Source organism: Schistocerca cancellata, chromosome 1, assembly GCF_023864275.1.
Source record: "Schistocerca cancellata isolate TAMUIC-IGC-003103 chromosome 1, iqSchCanc2.1, whole genome shotgun sequence".
Classification (NCBI taxonomy): domain Eukaryota; kingdom Metazoa; phylum Arthropoda; class Insecta; order Orthoptera; family Acrididae; genus Schistocerca; species Schistocerca cancellata.
The window spans coordinates 532,563,089-532,588,452 of record NC_064626.1 but is presented as its reverse complement, the minus strand read 5'-3'; the positions used below and the strand labels follow the sequence as shown (position 1 = coordinate 532,588,452).

The following is a 25,364-nucleotide window of genomic DNA, read 5'->3' as shown; positions in this document are numbered from 1 at the left end:
TGAAACTATGCTGGCTTTCCGATAAATTCTTGTACTCAGCTGCCACAATGTAGCCCTGTGTGTGTGTGTGTGTGTGTGTGTGTGTGTGTGTGTACTCTACGAGCATGCATTCTGAAACTATCATTCATATAAAATGGAGACTCAATTATCTGCACCTCAGTTATATAGATTTACGGTTGTCCGGATAGTCAACCATGAACAAATATCTTTATACTCTAGTCTGTGCACATATGGACATGTCGTGATGACAATAGCTATTCATGGCCCACATGTTTCATTACTGTTCGAGTTAGATAGTTGCAAAACACTGTGCCACATCGTGTCTCTGCTTAAAAATTTCAAAGCACAAAAGAGTGGTGTTATCGCAGTTTCGCTAAAATAAGGAGAAACATGTTGTAAGATTGCTGATAAATATGGTATAGGTACTTCTAGAATAAGCAATACTAAGAAGAATACAGACTGAATTTTGAAGTACACCTGTGAAGATGGGAGTAAACATCAAGAAGTTAGAAAAAACTGTAAAATGAACTTTCATAAGAAGCTTTGTGTTGTTTGTTTTTACAGACACGATCAACTGGGTAATCGATACATGGTCCTTTGAATGTGAAAAGGTATTACAGTCAAATAAAAAAAAGGTAACACTGACTTGTTTGCAGCAAATAACAGATGGTTGCACAGATTTAAATCTCATCAAAGAATTCAAGAAATTGAAGCCCAAGGTGAAAAAAATGTCAGCTGACGTACATGCAGCAAATTCTTTTAAAGATGGTTTTAAAAAAGGTTCACATTAAAATGACTATGACTTGGACTTCATTTACAATGTCAATGAAATCGGATTGCATGGCAATCATTGCCATCACAATCATTAGCTTTCTCAGTGAGATGAAACTAGACAAAAGTAGTAATCAGTGAGGAAAAATATTAATCTGTGCAATCTGGAGCCCATAAAGTGTCTCATCAGAAAATCAAAAACCCCAGATGCTTCACAATACCAGGTTTCCCTTAATTTATAAAAACCAAAATAGCACATGGATGAAGACTGATTTATTCATTAACTGGCATGGCAAAGCATTTATACCTGCAACAAAAAACTTTCAAAATGAAATTGGTAAGCAAGGAAAAGTTCCGGTTTTACTGGAGAAAGTGCCAACCCACCCATCAGCTGAAATTTTCAAGAGAGAAAAATGGAATATTTACAGTAAATTTTTTGCCTCCTAATGTGACAACCAATGGATGAAAGTGTTACTGAAACATTGAAACCACTTGATAGAAAACAATTTTTATGTAGATTGTTACCTGTTGATGAAGATAATGAAGAAGACATTTTGTCATCTTTCAAGAAAATTAATTTAAAGGAGTGTTGTTACATGGTTGTAAATGTATGGGATTCAACTGAAAGAATGACTCTGAACAAAGCTCAGAACAGAATATTAAAACGAGAGCATAATAATTCAATAACCAATATGGATGATTCTGTTATGAAGGATATAAATGAGTTAAGGACAAACATACAAATATGCCAGAAATGTGATGTTTATTGTATGACAGAGTGGCCATTTTGTTATAGTGATGATCAAGGCTTTCATATCATGTCAGATGACGAAATTGTTGAAAACATATTGCATGCAAACGAACAGTAGGCAATGCAGAAAGTGATGCTGGACCATCTCATGAAGTATTTCAAGCCGTGGAAAGAGCTTTCAAATTAATCAAAATACTACAGTTCAAATGAATTTGTGGCATAGCAAATTAAGAGCAAAAATTGTTCGTGTGGAATGACAACTACCACATATTTTAAACAAAATTTAACTACAGTGACTGTTCTATGCGACTTTTGTTAGGTATTTCATGATTCAAGAAAATGTGTACATACATATGAAAATGGATCTCTAGTCTCTTAACAAAAAATGATTCTTGCCTATTTTAATAAGTTTAATTTGTTTTTGTTGTTTTGAATAAACACTTAACATTATGTATTAACCTTAGAAAGAATACCATATGACAATGCCTGTAAACGATGATCATAAGTGGGCAACACAGGTTATCTTTTGAGAGTTAATAATACAGACATTGCTTTTATTTATATATTCAACTACACAGATTTTGATTATCCGAATGACTTATGACAACAATTAGTCCAGTTAATTGAGTCTCCACTGTATAACAATCAACTGATACACCTTACACTATAAGTTGTCAAAAATATGTACGATAAAGCCATACATGATGCTTTGACAGTCTATAAAATGGAAATGTATTTACAATACAGACAATTAACTTTCGGGTATTCTACTGTGTGATTATATTTGTAATATTACTGTTCTTACTTTGTTATGTTGGTATGTTGAGTGTACACCTGACCTGAAATTAACATGTCAGTTAAAATCAGCTAACAGCATCTTACAATCCAGATTTGACAGTCAAAAATGGAAAATGACAACCCTAGAATAAAACTAGAGCTATTAATATGGATAATTAAATAGCATTATAATAGTGATTTAAGAAACATTTTTAGCTTTTTATGAAAGAAGATTGCATAGGGGTGTACAATAGTAATCTTTAATGTCTCACGTAGTTGAAATTTTATTTGTTTGTTGTCAAAGTTTAACGTACCCACCAATGAACCATCAAATCATTTCAACTCCTGATACAAATTGCTCATAATGAGTCTAACACAGTATCTGGAAGCAATAAATTAAGCAGCCTGTGCATGCTAAGGCTACTACATTGTTTGCAGATAGTGTGTTACACTCATTATCAGCACATCTGGATCATGACTTGATATTAGATGATTGTTCATTGGTAGGTATGAGAAAAGAAGGCATGTCAGACATATAAACTGCCTCTCCTTTCAACTGAAAGAAAGTTACAAGGCATTTTAATGTAATTTTTTTTTAATACTATGAATGTAATTACGTAGAATCATTTTTCTATCATTCTTCATCATTATGAATCAAAAGCCAGTCTCCATAAATATTAGCAATCATTCTTTTTTGTAACTGCCAGTGCAGAAACAAAATCAGCTTCCCTTTAGCTACTTTTAATAACTAAATGCTATATAACAATGAAACAGGTTTTTTCATCATTCAATTTATTAGAACCATTTCTTTGATTCTTTGTATTACCAAGTGCTGTGACTGAGTATGAATCTGGTGGTAAAAATGAAAATAGGAATGCGCAATTACCTTTGAACTTCCAGAATGAGATTTTCACTCTGCAGCGGAGTGTGCGCTGATATGAAACTTCCTGGCAGATTAAAACTGTGTGCCCGACCGAGACTCGAACTCGGGACCTTTGCCTTTCGCGGGCAAGTGCTCTACCAACTGAGCTACCGAAGCACGACTCACGCCCGGTCTCACAGCTTTACTTCTGCCAGTATCTCGTCTCCTACCTTCCAAACTTTACAGAAGCTCTCCTGCGAACCTTGCAGAACTAGCACTCCTGAAAGAAAGGATATTGCGGAGACATGGCTTAGCCACAGCCTGGGGGATGTTTCCAGAATGAGATTTTGAAAGAAAGGATATTGCGGAGACATGGCTTAGCCACAGCCTGGGGGATGTTTCCAGAATGAGATTTTCACCTTTGAACTTGTTTTATTGTATGTTTCTAAGAGAGTGATAGTTGTTTGGTTACATCAGATGTACTTTTTGTTCCATAGATTCATAGTTAGAAGATACTCAAAGATATTCAAGGATGTAAAAAATTTCATTATACAAGAATACATAATACATATTTAAAAAAATGTTGAAATCCCTCCCACAGATCCTAAGTGAAATGGTTCTTAAGAATGTGGAATAGGATGAAAACTGGCTTATGCTGGTAGCAAGTATTATTAAGAATGTCAGTAGTTCTTATTAGAAAGTGCATGGTTTAAATCAAGTGAAACCTTATGAGTTGTAAATCACTTTAGGGATTTATTTGGCATGTCCCATACTGGAGTTGGATCTGTGAAATTGTGAAGTTTGAGCAAAAACGGAAATACGATTGTCTTGATTTTGCAACTTAAATGACTCCAGTACAATACCATTGTTTTCAACAACGTTTTACTCAGTTAAACTGTAATTTTGCATGATATAGTGTTGCTTAATTTGTTGAATTGTGACAATATTTAACTGTTGGCAGTTCCTGGTAGATCACATCATCAGCTTATAATATCAGTGAAAGATAACTTCCCATCACACACTGAATGCTTTCCACTAGTACATGCTCACCTACTTGAAATTTCTTTCGAGACAATCTCTCTTCATTCTGAATTTTAATGGGAACACTAATAAAATGAGTGTATTACTGAAGTTAATGAAACTATTACTGTGAATCCAGAGATATGTTCCTCCCTCACCCATTTATTTTCCATTTGATTCATATGTTTATGACTTTCACTGATAAAATAAACTCCTGGAAATGGAAAAAAGAACACATTGACACCGGTGTGTCAGACCCACCATACTTGCTCCGGACACTGCGAGAGGACTGTACAAGCAATGATCACATGCACGGCACAGCGGACACACCAGGAACCGCGGTGTTGGCCGTCGAATGGCGCTAGCTGCGCAGCATTTGTGCACCGCCGCCGTCAGTGTCAGCCAGTTTGCTGTGGCATACGGAGCTCCATCGCAGTCTTTAACACTGGTAGCATGCCGCGACAGCGTGGACATGAACCGTATGTGCAGTTGACGGACTTTGAGCGAGGGCGTATAGTGGGCATGCGGGAGGCCGGGTGGACGTACCGCCGAATTGCTCAACACATGGGGCGTGAGGTCTCCACAGTACATCGATGTTGTCGCCAGTGGTCGGCGGAAGGTGCACGTGCTCGTCGACCTGGGACCGGACCGCAGCGACGCACGGATGCACGCCAAGACCGTAGGATCCTACGCAGTGCCGTAGGGGACCGCACCGCCACTTCCCAGCAAATTAGGGACACTGTTGCTCCTGAGGTATCGGCGAGGACCATTCGCAACCGTCTCCATGAAGCTGGGCTACGGTCCCGCACACCGTTAGGCCGTCTTCCGCTCTCAGGCCCCAACATCATGCAGCCCGCCTCCAGTGGTGTCGCGACAGGCGTGAATGGAGGGACGAATGGAGACGTGTTATCTTCAGCGATGAGAGTCGCTTCTGCCTTGGTGCCAATGATGGTCGTATGCGTGTTTGGCGCCGTGCAGGTGAGCGCCACAATCAGGACTGCATACCACCGAGGCACACAGGGCCAACACCCGGCATCATGGTGTGGGGAGCGATCTCCTACACTGGCCGTACACCACTGGTGATCGTCAAGGGGACACTGAATAGTGCACGGTACATCCAAACCGTCATCAAACCCATCGTTCTACCATTCCTAGACCGGCAAGGGAACTTGCTGTTCCAACAGGACAATGCACGTACGCATGTATCCCGTGCCACCCAACGTGCTCTAGAAGGTGTAAGGCAACTACCCTGGCCAGCAAGATCTCCGGATCTGTCCCCCATTGAGCATGTTTGGGACTGGATGAAGCGTCGTCTCACGCGGTCTGCACGTCCAGCACGAACGCTGGTCCAACTGAGGCGCCAGGTGGAAATGGCATGGCAAGCCGTTCCACAGGACTACATCCAGCATCTCTACGATCGTCTCCATGGGAGAATAGCAGCCTGCATTGCTGCGAAAGGTGGATATACACTGTACTAGTGCCGACATTGTACATGCTCTGTTGCCTGTGTCTATGTGCCTGTGGTTCTGTCAGTGTGATCATGTGATGTATATGACCCCAGGAATGTGTCAATAAAGTTTCCCCTTCCTGGGACAATGAATTCACGGTGTTCTTATTTCAATTTCCAGGAGTGTATATTCCACCAAAGGAAGAAACAACTGTGGGATAAAGAATTGCACATATCATATGACTTGCAATTACTGTTCAGCTTTTTAGGTCAGTATAATAACCACTAAGCTGTCAGCAATGGTATGTACTGATAAAAACAATTCCTTGCCTTAGCACATGGTCTGCAACTCAATAGCTGTAATCTTGATACTTGTTTCAGCATGAATGCAATTTTGATTTTTCCTGCTACCACACAGAGTCCTATAGAGAGACTTTTTCTGAGGCATCCACTCGCTTCTCATTAATGATGGACCTCCATCTTACACTAATTTATCTAACCTCTACTTCTGAATCAATTCCCCATTTCAAACATCACTGTCATTACTTTCATCAGTGTTTCTTCCTCCCTCTCCCACCTTCTCCCCCCCCCCCCCCCCCCCCACTTGACCACTGTTTTCCTTAATACACTGTTATTAGCTTTTCCTTGATTTATGCTCTTTCTGGAATATCTTAACAGCACAGAAACAGACTTTCTTTGAAGAAAGGTTCAACAAAACTAATTAAATCTAAATGCTGCTCTTACAGAAGTCATATATGGGAGGACCCTCCTACGAGTCATTGGGTGCGTTTTCTCTGGTGTTGCAGCATATTTGTAATTTATATTTATTTAGCTGGAGTTTATATTTATTTAGCAGGAGTCAGCCCAAACAAATACTGCTCATACAAGGAGCAACCCTCAATTGTCTCTTTGTGTGCTTGCCTAAAGACTTTTTTGAATCACGAATAGTGGTTTATGAGAGGCATTCATCCTGGCATTTGCCTTATTGTTGCATTGGGGGGGGGGGGGGGGGGGATAGAGGGAAGGGGAAAGTGTGTGTGTGTGTGTATGTGTGTGTGTGTGTGTGTGTGTGTGTGAGAGAGAGAGAGAGAGAGAGAGAGACAGAGAGAGAGAGAGAGAGAGAGAGAGAGAGAGAGATTATACTCTTTGGATTCAGTTTGGATATTTTTATTTAGTTTAAGACAATGAAGTAAAATGTACGCAATAATAATTTTTTGTCCCACATGAGATGTGATTTTGAAAACTGGGCAAATCACTTTGCAGATTGTCGAAGATTGACTATTACCAGCCTTTCATTGCTGATTTCACTTTTTGCCTCTCCTGCTATGTCTGTCTTAAACCCAAGTCCTGGAAATTGTACAGGTATTGGTTAGTTTTATTTCCTTGAACTATGTTTTTTCTGCTCACATCATCATCATTACCAAGATTGTCTCTTACAATAAGAAACAATTCAGAACTTACATTATTTCTCACTGTGACATACACATATGTAAGAATTAATGCATTTACTATGGGGCATGAAAGTCTTCAATCTTCCATTTACCAGTCTGCTGATAAACACACTTTCAAAATAGTTTTGCTATCTGTTAGAAAAAAATAAATTATATTTTTTTCAGAGTTTCAGAGGAATTATTGTTAATTTACAATCATACATCACAAAAATCAAAGCATTGAAAAAAATAAAGATTTATTGCATCAAAATGGCCATCCACTCACTCACTCACTCACACACACACACACACACACACACACACACACACACACACGCACAAATAAAATACTTATATATGAAGTCTGAAATAAATTTCTCTTACGTGAATTTGTATGCTTGGAAATAAACAGATATACAGAAGCCTAGCATCCCAAATGTGTCCAGATATGAGCAAGAAACATCATATCCTAACTGTTTCTTTGTGCGAAGAATGTTGAATAATGGCTCCTGCATAAGCATCTGAAATACAATATAGTAATTAAAGACGCTATAACAACATTAAACCAAATGTTAAATGGGCTCTGGCATGTCTGTCTTACCACGATAATTTCCAGAAGACAGGATGATTTTAAATCAATAGGTCCAAGTTGATAGTAATTAGTGACAATACTGTTTGTGTCATCATCATTAAAGGATGGAACTGCACATGAAAATTTTCCCACAGCTACTTCACGGACACGGGCCTAAGTAGTCAAAAGACAACAGAAGTATTCTCTGTATATTTGACAATAATTATGAACAACACAGATTCATTCATTCGTTCAATCAATCATTCATTCATCATGTTCTGCAAATCCCATCAAGAAGAAGAGTCTTCAGGGACTGAAACAAGTCATTCTCAAATTAACATATGAACATATTTCATACATATAGTGCAGGCCTTAAACTATATGATAGTCAAAATTGTCACATAATATCACTAATACACAAGTTTCCATTTCTGTTGAATGTGTTTAAGTGTAACTGTTCAACACAAGAATATCATGAGTATTAATCACACTTTTATTAATCATACTCCACACATTACAATATAAAGGACCTACGCATATAAGGAAAGGTTTAAAGTATCTGTTAAGGAAGAGGGTCAACTGCAAAACTAATTCTGTAGACTACTTTGGATTACTGATTCCTATCTCATAGAATTACCACTATTTAGAGGTGAGAATTCCACCTTCTTTCCACAGTTTCATACATGACTTTATGAAATACTCCTTAATTATTTCAAATGGAACATCTATTTTTGTAAGTCCAAGAACAAAGTTAAACTGTGTTACGCATCTTACATATTACGCTAAACTTAGCCGTGTGTGTGTGTGTGTGTGTAGAAAGAAACACACCCACTTTGAGCTGACGTCAGGGCTGGTTTAAGGCATAAATGATACAAGACATTGCTTTGGGTGCCAAGCTGAGAGGGGTAAAATGGCACCACAAGTATAAGATTTCTATACAAGAAGCCCCATAATCAGGAGTGTCCAATTGGGGCATGAAGCTTAGAGGGTCACTAGAGCTGTTCAAGTGTAAGATTGGTGTAGAGTGTGTATTACACCAAGTGGTAAAAAATCACATGGGTTAAAGTGTATGAAGGAAAGGAAAAGGGGGGGGGGCTTCACAAATGATAATTCACTTGTGTGGAAAAATGTACTCAAATTGGTCCTGGCTGAAGTATTTGTCACTTGCAATAAAGGGAGTAAAGTGTCTTCGCTGTATATCTGTATTTTATTTACATTGACATAGAACTGTATGACTGTATACTGCAACCCATTTTATGGTGTGAGGATGAGGACACTTCTAATACCTCTAGGATTTCCTCCCTTTCCTGCACCATTCAGAAATTATGTACAGGAACAAGGACTTGATAAAACAATTTGCAAGATGAATGTTGAAGGAGTTATTTGTTGTCCGAGTATTCTCAGAATGTATGTTTTCAAAATATTAAACAGTGAACCTCTCTGTGATGCACAACACCTCTTTTGTGACATATACCACAGGAGTTTGTTGAGCATCTTCACAATGCTCTAGCACTTACTACTTTATTCTGTGATGAAATGTGCCTCTCTTTATTGGATATTCCCTATTTTTGCTATGAATGGAAAGAGGTAAGTGTTCCAGACAGCAGCACAATTAATTTTACAGGTGTTTTTGTTGATGAATTATATTTCCTCAAGATTCGTCCTAGGAATCTCACACTGGCATCTACTGTTTCTACAAGTAAGTGATCATTTACTTCATGCCACTCTGGACAGTTACGGCTAGGTATTTTATGGTTGTTACGGTTTTCATTGCTTTATTGACAATAGTGTAGTCAAACATTAATGAAGTGATCTCACCAGTTTCCTTCACATGACTGACTAATGCTGTGGGCTATTGTTTCCATTTTATGCACAATATTCTGATGACCAACCAAGCCGTCAACTTCAGACTGTCCAGGCAGTGAATACAAGTGACAGCAAAACTTTAAAAAAGGACTCGAAGAAAATGGCTGAGTTGGTTGTCAAAATAACATGCATAAAATGGAAAAATGGCAGAGCATCATCCAGAAGCACACTATAAAACATTAACAGATCTCTTAGTATATTTATGCACAACATACTGTGATTATTTACAATCAGGGTCAACTGCTAGTCCCTCCAACTCTCATTTACCTTAGGGCAATGGATCAGTTTCTGTCTGCCATGAAGTGCTGAAACCCACTGTAAATCTGGTCTGATGATCAGTACATTTTAATCTTATTCTCTAAATGTCGGTGTAGAACAACTTAATTGTGCTTATTACATAAGTAAATCTTAAATGAATAATTTTTAGCCACACTTTTTGTTGTATTGAACACTGAAGTAAATAAACTGTTACAAGATGACTCCGCGTACCACACATGCCAATATTTTTTTTTAAAGGTACATGATTATATGGGGAAAACTATATAAAAATGGAGCTCATAATTTAACTGAATGTGGGTCATATTATAATCACTGAAATGTAATAAAAAAGATTATAGTCATGCAGGAAACCACATAAAAATCAAACAGATATGAATGCCTTACCCGTATAGCATTTCCTGGAACAGGAATTTTGCATGGTAGAGAAGATATCAATACGTCACTGATGTCTAGTGCTTGTTTTTCACTGTAATTACCTTGGATAAGTACTTGAACATACAGATTGTTTAACATTTCTGAGACAAAATCTTTTAATTTGAGAAATGTCACACTGTCTGCTGCTGTATATTTTTCAAGATTAGTCCAATAATTATGCACCAGAACAGAAAATCGCAGATCCCTGCAGGACAAAATTTCAGATATTCACAAAATTAAAACAATTTTCTCAAAAAACTTAACTTTCTTATATTTATTCTGTTTATTAATTTCATTAAAGAAAATAAAGAGAGATGTTCTTCACACACTTTACATGTAGGAGAATGCTTTTTTTACTACTTATATTAACCAGTTGTGCTAATTAACTAACTATTCTGACCTAGTTAGGGCACTGCCAATAAATTGTGTATGTTTGCGCACATAATTTTTAATAATAAAATTACCACATAATAACTACACATGTTAGTTATCCGCTGTGCTTTCCACGTATTTCACTATGTCTTCTTGTGGCATAACAACAGAGGCAACACTCTGGTTGTTCCTACACAGGGCGCGGCACTTAAACCCAGACAAATTCCAATTTGAATTTCCCACCATATAATAGTTTTGGTGGAGGTCGTGATTCGCATTCTTGAAAGCCATAGGCACCTAGTAAACAGTCGGAACCTCAAAATGGCTGAGATATTATGGTCAAGTGCAGAGCACAACCGAAGAGCAGAGAGTATAGCAATTCTTCACACTGGGCATTCACCCACTGAAGGAATTCAGTTCTTCAGGTATCAGAGAGGAACTGCTTACGATATTGTGGCCAAGTATAATGCTTCAGAGAAGTCTTGGGAAGGTTCCACTGACCCGGTGAGGAATCCTCATTCGCGGAAACCCTTGTCACAAACTGCGGTAGTCATTGAAAAGGTTCAGGCGCTGATTTTGGGGCAATCGCTGAGGAAATTAGCATCAGTACTGAATGTCAGCAGGCAAACAATTTGTTGGATGGCAGAGGAGGACCTCATACAAGCCATTTTGTCCACAACTGGCTCTCTGATAATGTTGAGATGTTCTGGTCAATTGAACCCCCTCAACTACTACGTTTGGAGCGTATTCAAAAGAGCTACCAATAAGACGAGGTGCCCTAATGTTGCATCTCTACCCACCGCTAGCAACGCATCATTAACGAATATGGACAGTGCCGTTTTCAAAGAGTGTGTGTGTGTGTGTGTGTGTTCACTTCAGTACAAGATTGGACGGGTCACTGAGGCTGAAGGGGGTTACATCAAGTAATGTTACTTTTGAGAGATACCATTACTTATATGCAAAAAGGATTTTCATTTTCATTTGTATTTTGTTTTAATAAATTCGTTTTTAACAAAACGTTTCATTTGTTTGGATTTAAGCACTGCACCCTGTGTACACCCTTCACCATCATCTGTTACATGCTGCCTGTTTCTAGTTATTAACATTTTTTCTCTTGTTATATTTCTTCACATTTTATGCTTATTTCTAGATGAGGCCCTTCACACTGCTGTTACTGCCTCTTACAGCTAGCTGACTACCCACGTTTGATCTCCACAAATGATATGTTTCCCTAGTTGTCTCAATCATCCTGTACTAGTATCTATCTTATATTCTTTATAGTAATAGTTCATACAGACTTTACATCTACAGAAAACTATCAGTCAGATGAGAGCATTATACACTCAATGTTTAAGTTTCATTGGTAGGGCATGATGAAGTATGAAAATGATAATTCTTAATTACATTACTCCCAATGAGCTGCATAATCATATAATACATAAAGAGTAGTATTTATCTGAATATTGAAAAAGACAAACACTTTCCAAGTTCACAAATGAATCTGAAAACTGAAATAGATAAATGATTCCTTTATGCTCTGTTCTATGTCAAAGACAATTCCAAACTGAAGTTAAGCTTCTCCTAAAAAAAATACTAACATCCAACTTGCTGAAAAAGGAAACCACCACTGTATATGCTGAATCCAACAGCATCATGCCTATGATCTCAATTAAACGATCACAAAAAAGATGGCTTCACAAGACCAACCTCAAACTCAATAAATTATCTGGGTATAAAATTCTACAGACACTCAACAAGCTCCTACAGGATACCTTTGTGTTTGAAAGTAGAAACTCAATAAAAGATATTCTCTCATTTGCTAATTCTCTTTTGATAGTTACTTTCTTTCAATTAAGATAAGCCAGAATAACCAGACATGAGATAATCTAATATGCTACTTTTCATAATACACTAGCAATAACTGAACAACCAAGGAGTAAACAACAAAAACTGTTCATCTAATGTACAGATTCCTTGATGCTAGAATGCACTACCAGTGTCACCACAACGGCTGTCGCCTCCAAACCTTCTTTAAGCCTGATTCCCTGGCAATGTTGAGGTATTGCTGCTGGAGTTGACCCCCAGTCCTCATAACAACAGCCCACAGAGGCTCTGACAGGGTAGCAGTGAGTGGTACAGCAATGTTTCCTGGAGTCACTCAGTGCTGTCAGATCATCTTGTATCAGTACAGAATTCACAAATCGGTGTTGTGCCAGTTCTCCCATGTCTAGACATGCCAGCATTAACCGGTCTATTGGGTCTACCATTCTGGTGAATTATGAAGGTCCTTGTGTGCATCAAAAGAACATTGTATGGTATGGTCAAATATACAGTTTGCATGATGGGAGCTGCACTGTATGGTCTTGGAGCCAGGCGTATGTGGTCTCAGAATGAGACATCTGATGTAGTACATAGGTCCTTGTGAACGAAAGGCCATCTTTCTCTGTGTCCGACTGGTGGGCTTTCCCACAAATGTCTCGCATATATACTGAGCTGCCGTGTGAACTCCGTTACTTGGTACTGGGGTTTGAACTCTTGTCACGTGCATGAGCTCCCATGGTGCTTTCAACTGTTTTTTGTAGACCACCTGAGTTGGTAAGCTTTGTAAATCCTCCTCAATCACCGTGTGCACACCCAGTAATACCAGTGGTACTGTCTTCGTCTATGTAGATGAAGAACACACCAGTGCAGCCTTTATTGTACGATGCAGCCTTTCCACCACCCTGTTACTCTCAGGGTGATAGCTCATAGTGCACAGATTACTGCAATCACATAGCTGTAGTATTTTCACAAAAAGCTGTGATTTGAACTGTCATCTGTGATCCTTTGTAATCAAGTGAGGAATACCACATCTTGAAAATCACTAATGACTCCACCACCATCTCTGCTGAGATGCCTGGCACAGGCATAGCTTCTGGCCATCTCATGAATCAATCTATGATTGTAAGCAGATAACGATGACCATCCGAATGTGATAACAGTCCCATGGTGCTCAATGTTTATGTGGCAAAATCTGACCACGGGTCTTGGAAACTGCATAACTGCTGTTAAAGCACCTCGACTAACTTTACTGTGTTGGCACTCAAGCCACCAGTGCGTCCAGGTTCTGCAATACTTCTGTATTCCCGGCCACTCCACTTTGATTGCCACTAATTTGGCCATAACATGTATGCCTGGGTGAGCCAAATTATGTAGTGCTCGGGAAACCCTATGTCTAGATTCTGTGGGAATGTAATGTCGCTGCAATCCTCACAATATATTGTACCAAATGCTTATATCACCACATGGGGCAGGAATGTATCATATCTGTATGGCCATATTTTTACTTGTGAGCAAGTCGTTTAGTACTGTATAATCTCGCTGCTTTAGCACTATCTTCACCCATGGTACTTGCTCTCAGACTAGTGCAATTATGGGAAAGACATTTCGTGATGAGGATGACGTCCTTGCTGGAAATAAGCTGCACACTGGTTGAATATTGTGCTATATACTTCGCCTGTCTGTACCATCATGGCGAGCTGTGATCTGTGGCACATTGGAAGAACGACATTAATGCTCTATGTTGAGTAAAGAGTGTGAAATGACTGCTCTCTATTGATGACCGAAACTGTTTAATGGCTGCATAGATTTCCAACAATTCTCAATCAAAAGTATTTCATTTCTTTTGTTGTGGAGTGCGGTTATGTGAATAACAGGCAAGTAGCTGCCATTAGCTGTTCATCTTTTGTTGCAAGGCTGCTCCTGTGGCATTTTGACTTGTGTCCACCATGATGACCAAGGCAGCCATAATTCTTGGATAAGCCAATGGTGCCGCTTGCGCCAAACAACACTTGACTGTGAAAAATGTGGCTTCGGTAGTGGGTAACCAAGGTAATTTCCAATTGCCAGTCATGTGTTTGACTGTGAGCAAAGCAGTGAGCAGTTCCTGCTGCCTTGCTGGACCTGGAAGATACCATCAATAAAATTTTACTGTTCTTAAAAATCTATGTAATCCCTTGTACATTGCTGGTATGGGCATATTTTGTACTACCTTGACCTATCTCGGCAACGGCGTCAGACCGCCCAATGTCCTAAGAAGTCACTTCTTTCCAGAATGAGATTTTCACTCTGCAGCGGAGTGTGCGCTGATATGAAACTTCCTGGCAGATTAAAACTGTGTGCCGGACCGAGACTCAAACTCGGGACCTTTGCCTTTCGCGGGCATGTGCTCTACCAATTGAGCTACCCAAGCACGACTCACGCCCCGTCCTCACAGCTTTACTTCTGCCAGTACCTCGCCTCCTACCTTCCAACCTTTACAGAAGCTCTCCTGCGAACCTTGCAGAACTAGCACTCCTGAAAGAAAGGATATTGCGGAGATATGGCTTAGCCACAGCCTAGGGGATGTTTGGGTGCTCAGTGCTTGGGTAGCTCAGTTGGTAGAGCACTTGCCCGCGAAAGGCAAAGGTCCCGAGTTCGAGTCTCGGTCCGGCACACAGTTTTAATCTGCCAGGAAGTTTCAAGTAACTTCTTGTTTGCTGAATAAACAGTTATCAGGAAGATCTATTATCCCCAAATAATGCACATTTTTTTGTCTACTGTTGAAAATGTAAAAATATTGTCCATGTAACAGTAGAAAACTGGCAGACCTGGTAATATCCCGTGCATAAAATGCTGTCATCTCTCCAGTGTTCCTCAGTCTGAAGGGTGGCTTTTGGTACATCTGCCACTGCTATGGTAACCTGCAAACAGGCTTTTGCATTGTCAGCTACACTAAACAACTGACCATGGACAATAGCACTGTTAAAGTCTGTTATGTCTGGCACTGGATTATGGTCAGTTATTGTTCACATGTTGAGTGCTCTATAGTCTTCATATGCATGATCCATCTCTCTTTCTCATCATGTGTAAGGAAGATGTCCACAGGCTATCAGATCTGTCTACAAAACCTGCTTTCCTCGGACCTCTTCAAACACAAGCAATGCTCCCAAGAGTTTGTCCAGTGGCAGTCATCTTGGGAGAGTTGCAAATGGCTGGCCAGCACCATGCAAGTGTGGTGTCTCAGAGTGTCTCTATGTCATCTTGGTAGTGAACTGCTCATCCTTGTATGATGTAATATCCATTCCCAATGAGCAAAAAGCCTCCAATTGGTCGGCCATCCTGTTGCGAGCACAGTCGATTAATTTTTCTAGTTCTGGCAACAGGTGGAAATGTGACCAAAGTCGGCACCGAGTATGGGGCCAGTGACATTTGCGACTATGAATGTCCACACAGGATCGAATGAAAGATCCAAATCCAGTGTGTCTCTGTTCTGCATAGGTTTCAATGGCCGACTTGTTTGCTGTTGTGCATCTATATTGCATTGGTGTGATAGACATTTAGTCATTTCTAATAAATGCTCACCTCAAAGGCAGTGCTGTTGGAAAATATCCTCAATGTGCATGAACCAAGTCTTTGGGCAGTTGGGTCAACATGGTGGAAGCTTGACACATCCCAGATGATTCATCGAACTTGCATCTTGACAAATGATGATGGTGTCTGTGTGTTGCAATGTAGTTGATGCTATGAGTTCTGTTGCAGTTGTTTGTAGGGTTGTTTCGGTGATTCTCTTGGAGGGTGGAGGGGGGGGGGGTCACTTCATTTACAGTATTTAATATTTACAATGTATAACATTGGGGTCATAACATTGGTGGTTACTTCCTTCCAATTACAAAAATTCACAGCAACCAGATGTAAGATATTCTAGTATGCTACTTTATTTGAAACACTACCAACAACTGAACAACCAAGGAATAAGCAACAAAAACTGTTCATCAAATATACAATTCCATGATACTAGAATACACTGCCCTCAATTCTTTGGCTGTTATCTAAAACAGAAAATGAACAACATAACCATCAAGAACCAAGAAAATATACTAATAACATGCATTTCCTTCAACAGAATGTCTCTCAAATAACTGTCAATACCTTCAAATAACATAATATAAGAATTACATTCTAGAGAAATAATAGAATTTTCCACAGGCTGCCTCATAACCTAAAAAATTATCAAAATAAATTTTCATCCTCTGCCATACATAAAATCATGTGTCATAAATGCCCAGCTCAGTACATAGGTGACACAAGCTGTAACTTCCATGTTAAATTCAAAGAACACATCAACACTTTCTGACACAACACACAATATAAATCTGCAATACCCTCTCACATAAAAGAGACAAGACATTCATCTGGCAGTACACAAAGCAATCTTATAATGCTACAAACACTGAAGACACAAGATGCCTCCGTTTGAACAACTTGAAATCTATAGCCACTGAAACAAACTCAAGGAAACTCTATTGGATGACAATAATGAAACATACTCAACTAACCTTTTCTAAATCTTTCACAAAATACTTAAAGCATTCTCATAATTTACAATTTCAATGCACAGAAATTTACCTAACCGCCCCCATTCATTTTCCAGTATCTTCAACCTAAAATACGTGTGTATGTCTGTTGGAATCTTTTTTTATATACAACAATTTAATATAATAATTGCTTGTGCACATATCCATACACTGTTGAAGCTCATTTATATTTTTTTAAAATACAGGAAGAACACATTTCTGTATGTATAATGATCTAATACAATTACTGAATAGTGTACATGTCCTAATTCTTTTGCAGTGCAGTCATACTTTTAAAATAAAAGAAAAACATGTTTATGTATGTAACCATTTAATTCAGTAATTGAATTGTGATGTAGAGTAGCACACAACCAAGCTCCAGCTACTAGACCTTTCAACTACCTTTGTATCCCAAGTAAGCAGCATATCTCTAACATGTATAACATCTCTGACATGACAGTGTAAACATAATGTACAGTGGAGAGGTCGTACAACAAGTAGCAGCATGCAGGCATTTTATGGCTCTAGAGCCCCTGTAAGTACAATTTACTCTCACAAATTTGAGATTTTTTAACTTTAAAAGTGTTGTACCAAAAAAGTTTTTAACATCAGCAAAGATGTAACATAACCAATACAGCCCTCGGTCTGCTGCTGTGGAAAGGCTTCTGTGCTCTTCAAAAACAGTGCTCCACCTGAAGATTATGGTGACAAAATAAATAAGTGACTGACACAGAAAACTGTTTTATTTGTATTATTAATAGAAATTCACTTTTCCCTTCCACAGGCAGCCTTAACTCACTGCTGATTCATCATTATAACTAATGCCACGGCACAGCCATGGGCACTCACATGGGACCCTCCTACGCCAACCTGTTTATGGACCATCTAGAGGACACCTTCCTAGCCTCCCAAAATGACAAAGTCCAAGTCTTGTTCAGGTTCATTGATGATATCATCATGATCTGGGCTCAGGGCCAAGACACCCTATCTTTGTTCCTTCACAACCTCAACACCTTCTCTCCCACCCAATTCACCTGATCCTAACAGAGCATGCCACATTCCTAGACACTGACCTCCTCCTCTCTGATGGCTCCATCTGCACCTCTGTTGACATTAAATCCACTGACCATCTGCATTTCAACAGCTGTCATCTCTTGACACCAAAAAATCCTCTCATACAGCCCAGCCACCTGGGGACAGTGTATCTGCAGTGACAAGAACTCCCTTGCTCAGAATGCTGAGAGTCTCACCAAGGCCTTCAGACAGGTGCTATCCACAGAATTAGTCTGCAGACAGATCTCCCGCGCCATTTCCCCTCACATCCCTAATCCTCCTATAACCCCCAAGAACCAGCCACAAAGGACTGCCCCTTCATCACCCAGTACCACCCCATATTGGAACAACTGAACCATATCCTTAGCCAAGGCTCTGATTACTCACCATAATGCCCTGAAATGAGGGCCATCCTACCTGAGATCCTCCCCCCAACCCCTTCCTAAAGTGGTGTTCCCTCACCCACACAACCTCCACAACATCCTAGTCCATCCCTATGCCACTCCCAATTCCAATCCCTTGCCACAACGATCATGTCCTTGTGGAACACCCATGTGCAAGACCTGCCTAATACACCCACCCAGCACTTCCTATTCCACTCTTGTCACAGGTTTATCCTCTGCCATAAGTGGCCGGGCCACCTGTGAAAGCAACATCATTTATCAGCTCTGCTGCAATCATTTCATAGTTTTTTTTATTGGTATGACTACCAACCAGCTGTTCACCAGAAAAAACAGCCACTGCCAAACTGCGGTTCAGAGCAATGTAGACCACCCTGTGACACAATGCTCGATTTCAATGGCTGCTTCACTACCCAAGCCATCTGGATCTTCCCCTCCACCAAGAGCTTTTCTGAAATGCACAGATTGGAGTTATCCTTACAACACGTTCTCCGCTCCCATAATTATCCTGGCCTCAACCTACAGTAACATACTGACCCCACACCATCCACCCAACAGTTTCCACCCCCTCTATTCTATCATCTCCTCCCCATTCTTATCTCTCACACTCTTTGTTTGCTGCCCTCTGTCAGCGCATCTGTCCATCTTTGCTTGCTCCTCCCCTTTTTTGTTGCTTTTTTCCCCACCTCCCTGTCCCACAACCTGCTGATGCTGTGCCTGTTGGTATTTTAGTTCCTGCACACTGTGTCAGACAGCTTCATCTCTCCCCCCCACTTGTACACAGCTATCCCTCCCCCTTCCCCTGCCCCTCCAAACTGCTGCTTGCATCCCACATGGTAGTTTCATTCTGGCCCGAGCTGTCGGAGTTGGTGGTCATGTGTGCATGAGGTTTGCTTGCTTGTGTGTATGAATGATGGGTGTTTCTCTTTTGCTGATGAAGGCTTTGGCCAAACGCTTTGTGCAAGTGTCTTTCAATTGTACATCTGCAACTTAATGTGTCTTCTTTATGGGAAGTAGTGATTTGCTTTCTTCTACATAGCATCAATATTTACTCTGCACGGCTGCAGGTCTTTTGTCTGCATTTGGAGGCTATTAGTAGTTGTGTTTTGGGATTTCTGGATTTACCCAGATCATTTACCTGGAAGTCAGATGATTTCTCTAACAAGACCATGAGTAGCCTTTTCACGAGTGCCCCTCCAAATGAGTGGGTGCTCTGCTTGTAATGTTATCATTGCCACCATGACATTAAAATTTGATGCTGGAAATGGCTTCATGGTGCTCTTGCTGAAAGCCTTATAACGTAAATGACAATTTTACTGAACTGCTCTGCTTCAACATAAGTTCTCATCAAGTAGTTTGTGTCCTGTTGTTATATACACTCAGTTGGCAATTTCAAGTAGAAATTAGAACATCTTACCTATCATATATGGCTGGTTCGAATTAAGTGGGTGGAGTAAAAATATGTCAGCATTTCCTTGCAACACACCTAGATGAACTGTTCCAGTCAGAATAAGTAACAAGAGTGTTTTACTACTACTCCTTTGCCTGTGGCTAACTGCTACCCATGGTGCAACTGACTGCTAAAAATTTTTTGAGACATATACCTGATTACTGCTCAGCTATGATAGAATATAAAGTTCGTTACATTACAGTGCTGTTTATTAACTGTCCCAGCATACAAAAAGGTCCTGAGATAATACAGATGATGGTGATTCTGAAGAAACATTATGTTCATGAACAGAGATGGATTCAGAAGATGAAGATTCTTTTGTGAATTATTTTCTGTTCGTATATCTGTTCCTGCTGATTCTCACTCTTTACAATCTGCAGTTACCAATGTATTGTCAATCGGAATGAGAAGACGAATCTTGCTGTCTATAAACATACAGAGCTCCCCATCTTTTGATAAATAACCAAAACAGCCAACAGGTAAAACATAATTGAAATCAAAACATGCAGCTATAAATACAAAGCAGTATCCATTCGAGAGACGCTCATCAGGTCTGAAAGTTGACGTAAATGCACACAACAGCTGTCTGCATTTTCTTAAACATGTTGTGGGTACAAAAATTTTTGGAAAGATTTACCAAGAGATAAATTATTATTATATAATACTGATTAGAAAATAGTAAAGCAATGTCAAACCCTATAATAAACAATGGAGTAATGCAAACATTCTTGAAATGTATGTTGTTACTGCATCTTTTCTTATGGCAAGAACTTCTTTTTTTTTTTGAGATTCCAACTATCTCCTACTGTTGAGTTTCACAACAACACCTTGCCTCAGAATAGGGATTGTTGGTTGAAACTACGGCCAATTATAGAACATATGCAAAAGAAACTTTCTGCCTCTTTGAAAAACTCTGTAGAGATGAACCACATGTCATCTATGGTCATCTGAAAAGAAAGTAATATATTGCAGTAAAGAGCAAGATAATTAGCCTAAAATTTTGTAATTTCTATCCGAAATGATTCTATCATCAAAGTGAGATCACATGACTAATGACCCAAAATTGAAACTTAATCTGGTAATTGATAAAAATAAATCAGTGAGATTAGTCAACTGAAGAGACTTGCTCATCAAAACAGTGAAAAGTACAAGGAAGTCTGCAACAGGAAATTATTCTTTCATATTTTGGATATGGCAATACTCAATTCATTTTGTTTATTCCGAAAATATGTGACAAAAATGCAGTTCAAAAAATTTCATTTAAATGTAATCAAAAATTTTCAAATCATTGGCATCCATCAAGATTGCATAAATGATGCATTTAGCATATCAGTGGGAAAAGTACTGAACACAGTGTTCAGAAATTTCTACATTTACGTCTAGATCTACATTAACACATACTCCGCAAACCACTGTATAAATGGCAGAGGGTACCATGTACATTACTAGTCATGTCCTTTCCTGTTTCACTCACAATTAGGGTGAGGAAAAACAACCTTCTATAAGCCTCCATACAAGCCCTAATTTCTCTCATCTTATCTTTGAGCTACTTATGCAAAATGTATGTTGGCAGCAGTAGAATTGTTCTGCAATTGGGTTCAAATGCTGGTTCTCTAAATTTCTGCAACATTGACAACAGTGACTCACGAAAAGAGTGCAGTCTTCCATTTGGGGATTCCAATTTGAGTACACAAACTATCCCCGTAATACCTGCATGCTGATTGAACCCACTGGTAACAAATCTAGCAGTATGTCTCTGAATTGCTATGATGTCTTTCCTTAATCCTACTTGAGCAATACTCAAGAATGACTTAAACTGGGGTTCCATATGCTGCCTGCTTCATACATGAATTGTGCTTTCCTGAAATTCTCCCAATAAAATAAAGACAAGCAGTCACCTTACCTACCACCAACCTGACGAGTTCATTACATTTCACATTGCTCTACAGCGTCAAGCATAGGTATTTAACTGATGTGACTGTGTCATGCAGCACACTACTAATGCTGTATTCAAACATTACAGATTTGGTTTTCCTAACCATCTGCAGTAACTCTCATTTTTTCTACATCTAGAGCATGCTACCATTAATTACACTAACTGGAAATTCTGTCTGTGGTATCTCGTATTCTCCTACAGTCACTCAATAATGACACCTTCCTAAAAATGATGACACCTTCCTAAAAATAATGACACCTTCCTAACATCACAGCATCATCAGTAAACAACAGTAAATTGTTACTCATCCCATCTATCAGATCGTTAATGTATATAGAGAATAAGAGCGGTTCCATCACACTTCCATGGGGTACTCCCGACAATACCCTCGTCTCTAATGAGCATTCACCACTGAGGACATAGTACTGGGTTCTATTACTTAAAATGTCTTTGAGATACTCACATATCTGAAAACCTAATCCATGTGCTTGCACATTCGGCAACAGTCTTCAGTTGGGCACTGCGTCAAATACTTTCCAGAATTTTAGGATTATGGAATCTGCCTGATGCACTCCATCCATGGTTTGTAGGGTACGATATGAGAAAAGGGCAAGCTTAGTTTCACATGAGTGAGGATTTCTAAATCCATATTGATATGTGGATAGAGGCTTTTCCATCTCAAGTAAATTTATTACATTCAGACACAGAATGTGTTCAAGAATTACGCAGCACAAACTGATGTTAAGGATATTGGTCTGTAATTATCCTGGTCTATTCTTTTATCTTTCTTACATACAGGAATCACCTGTGCTGTTCTACAGTCACTTGGGAATTTGCACTGGGCAAGAGATTCATGATAAGTGCAAGCTACGTAAGTGGCCAACGCTCTGTAAAACTGAATTGGGATTCCATCTGGACCTGACAACTTATCTGTTTTCGACTCTTTCACTTGCTTCTCTACATCAGGGATTCCTAATTCTATTTCCTCCATGTGGGAGGCTGTGTGACAGTCAAATAAAGGTATGTTTGTACAACCCTCCTGCATTAATGATTCATTAAATGTGAAATTTACAGCTTCAGCTTTCCTTTTGTGTTTTCTATTGCCACAAAGGACTGGTTGATGAGTGACTGGATAGAAGCTGTCAAATGGCTTATTTTTCATATGACCAGAATTTTCTCAGGTTCTCGCCAAGACCTTTTGGCTACGGTATGATGGTGCAAGTTGTATGCTTCACACATTGACCTTCTTATGGGCACACAAATAACTACTAACTTTTGCCTGTCGACAACTGCATGTTCTTTTTTGAACTAAGAGTGCAACAATCTCTGTCTCCTCAGAATTTTATGAGTTTGATTTTTAAACCACAGACAGTATTTTCCATCCTTCATCCACTAACTTGGCACATACATCTCATAGAGCAGTTTTCAACCAGTTTAGACTTTGCCTGTAATTCCTCTACAACCATCATACTGGAACTAAATGATGTCCATTCATTGTCGAAGTGGTATGCTAGCAACTGCTTATCTGCTTCTTCTAGCAAAGTCCGTAGCAAGTGGTCTAGTGGCTAGTGTTGCTACCTCTGGATCACGGGGTCCCGGGTTCAATTCCTGCCCGGGTTGGGAATTTTCTCTGCCTAGGGACTGAGTGTTTCTGTTGTCCTCATCATTCTATCATCATTCATGAAGGTGGCTAGATTGGAGTGTGTATAGATTGGGAATGTGTACAGGCACTGATCACCGCACTGTTGAGTGCCCCACAAATCAAACATCATGGGATGATGATGATGATGATGTTTGGTTTGTGGGGCGCTCAACTGCGTGGTTATCAGCGCCCATACAATTTCCCAATCTTTGCTCAGTCCAATTTCGCCACTTTCCTGGATGATGATGAAATGATGAAGACAACACCCCGCCGGGAATCGAACCCGGGACCCCGTGCTCGGGAAGCGAGAACGCTACCGCGAGACCACGAGCGGCGGACGCAAACATCATCATCATCATCATCATCGTCATCATCATCTTCGAGCATAAATATTCTCCTGGCCTTCTCGATAGATTTATTAACTTTAATAACCATTGTCGCTATGATGAAATCATGAGCACTAATCCCTGTCTCTATACTGACACTGTCAATAACGTCAGGCCAGATTGTAAACACAAGGTATAAAATATTTCCATTGCAAGTTGGTTGGCTAACAAGTTGTTCCGGGCTGTTTTTCGAAAACATGTTCAATAGTACCTCAGAAGACAGTCTACTCGTACCTGCAGTGAATCCATAGACATCCCAGTCTATACACTTAACAGCTTCAGCTTAGGTTAAAGCTGCCTCAAACTAATACTGGTTATTTCTGTATTTGGACCAGAGACTTTCCTTGAATGATCCTATAACTGTTACAGAGAAAGAAATGGCTGGTAAAAACATCCAATAATTGACCCGAGTTCACCTACGCTGCTACTCGTGTTCAGACATTTTCACAGTCTGACACAAATTTGACCTAAATAGACACAACATTTATGTCAACAGTAGTGAACACTCTTCCTCATATGGCATCTATCTGTCTTTTCTATATACTTGTCATGCCTTGTTTCTTTTTTCAAGGGCTTCTATTTAATGTTTTAGCCAGATTTAGGTCCTGAGAATAATCTGAGAGTGACTACCATATTTACTCGAATCTAAGCCGCACCTGAAAAATTAGACTAGAAATCAAGGGGGAAAAAATTTCCCGAATCTAAGACGCACCTGACATTTGAGACTCGAAATTCAAGGGGAAAGTTTTAGACCGCACCTCCAAATTGAAACAAAGTTGGTCCATTGTAACATGAGACTTATACGGGTACCCTTCCTTTTTCATGAACTTCGTCTGGATAGAATCGATTGCTTATTTTGCTTTGATCTGATAAGTGCCGTTCTCTTTGTTATAGGTATTTACGTCACACTAAGCTGAAAATGCATTATTGTACTGTGTCATGCATTGTTTGTTGCATTCTGATAATGAGTGTTTAAGACCTGTCGCCGCTCGCGGCATGGCTTGCTTTCGTGCGTGCTTACAATAAAAAAGAGGAATTGTCTCATTAGCGAAACAATGGCAAGAGACTGCTATTTGTTGTTACTTACACTGCTGCTTTCTTTGATAATGATCAACAAGAACCAAACAATAGACTGTGTATGATAGAAGATGTCCTGAAAGACAGTTTAGCGATAATTTGTCTCCCTTTGAAAATCTTTGCAGACGCCTCTTTAGTACATTATATTCTGCACAGAAATTAGAGTCATCTTAGATTTAAAAATCTAGTCTGTTACTGTGCTTTATTTCTGACTGTATCACTATTCAGCATAAGAATAATACGATTATAAACATGACATGATATGTATATTCTTCCACCGTTTGCTGTTGTCTCACTAGTTTCGTAGTTTATTAGGCAGACAGGATTTAAATGAGATAGCAGCAAACACGAAAGAATACATGGCATAATGTTTACATTCGTATTATTCTTATGGTGAAGAGAATACTGCATGTGATTCACGATTCATAATAGTTCCTATTAGCAACCATCTCTTGTCACAGGTAGGAAAAAATTCAAAACTTAGA

At 39.4% G+C, this 25,364-nt stretch overlaps 1 protein-coding gene across 2 annotated transcripts in view; it reads right to left on the bottom strand.

Annotated features, from left to right (window-relative positions):
* LOC126179391 (nardilysin-like) overlaps positions 1-25,364 on the bottom strand; it is a 343,267-nt gene that overhangs the window by 107,073 nt on the left and 210,830 nt on the right. For both annotated transcript variants that reach the window (XM_049924604.1, XM_049924605.1), the window contains exons 15-17: positions 10,159-10,393; positions 7,660-7,803; positions 7,443-7,579 (exon numbers count right to left, since the gene is read on the bottom strand). In XM_049924604.1, the coding sequence (XP_049780561.1) occupies positions 7,443-7,579; positions 7,660-7,803; positions 10,159-10,393 (516 nt within the window). The remainder of the gene's footprint in view (positions 1-7,442; positions 7,580-7,659; positions 7,804-10,158; positions 10,394-25,364) is intronic.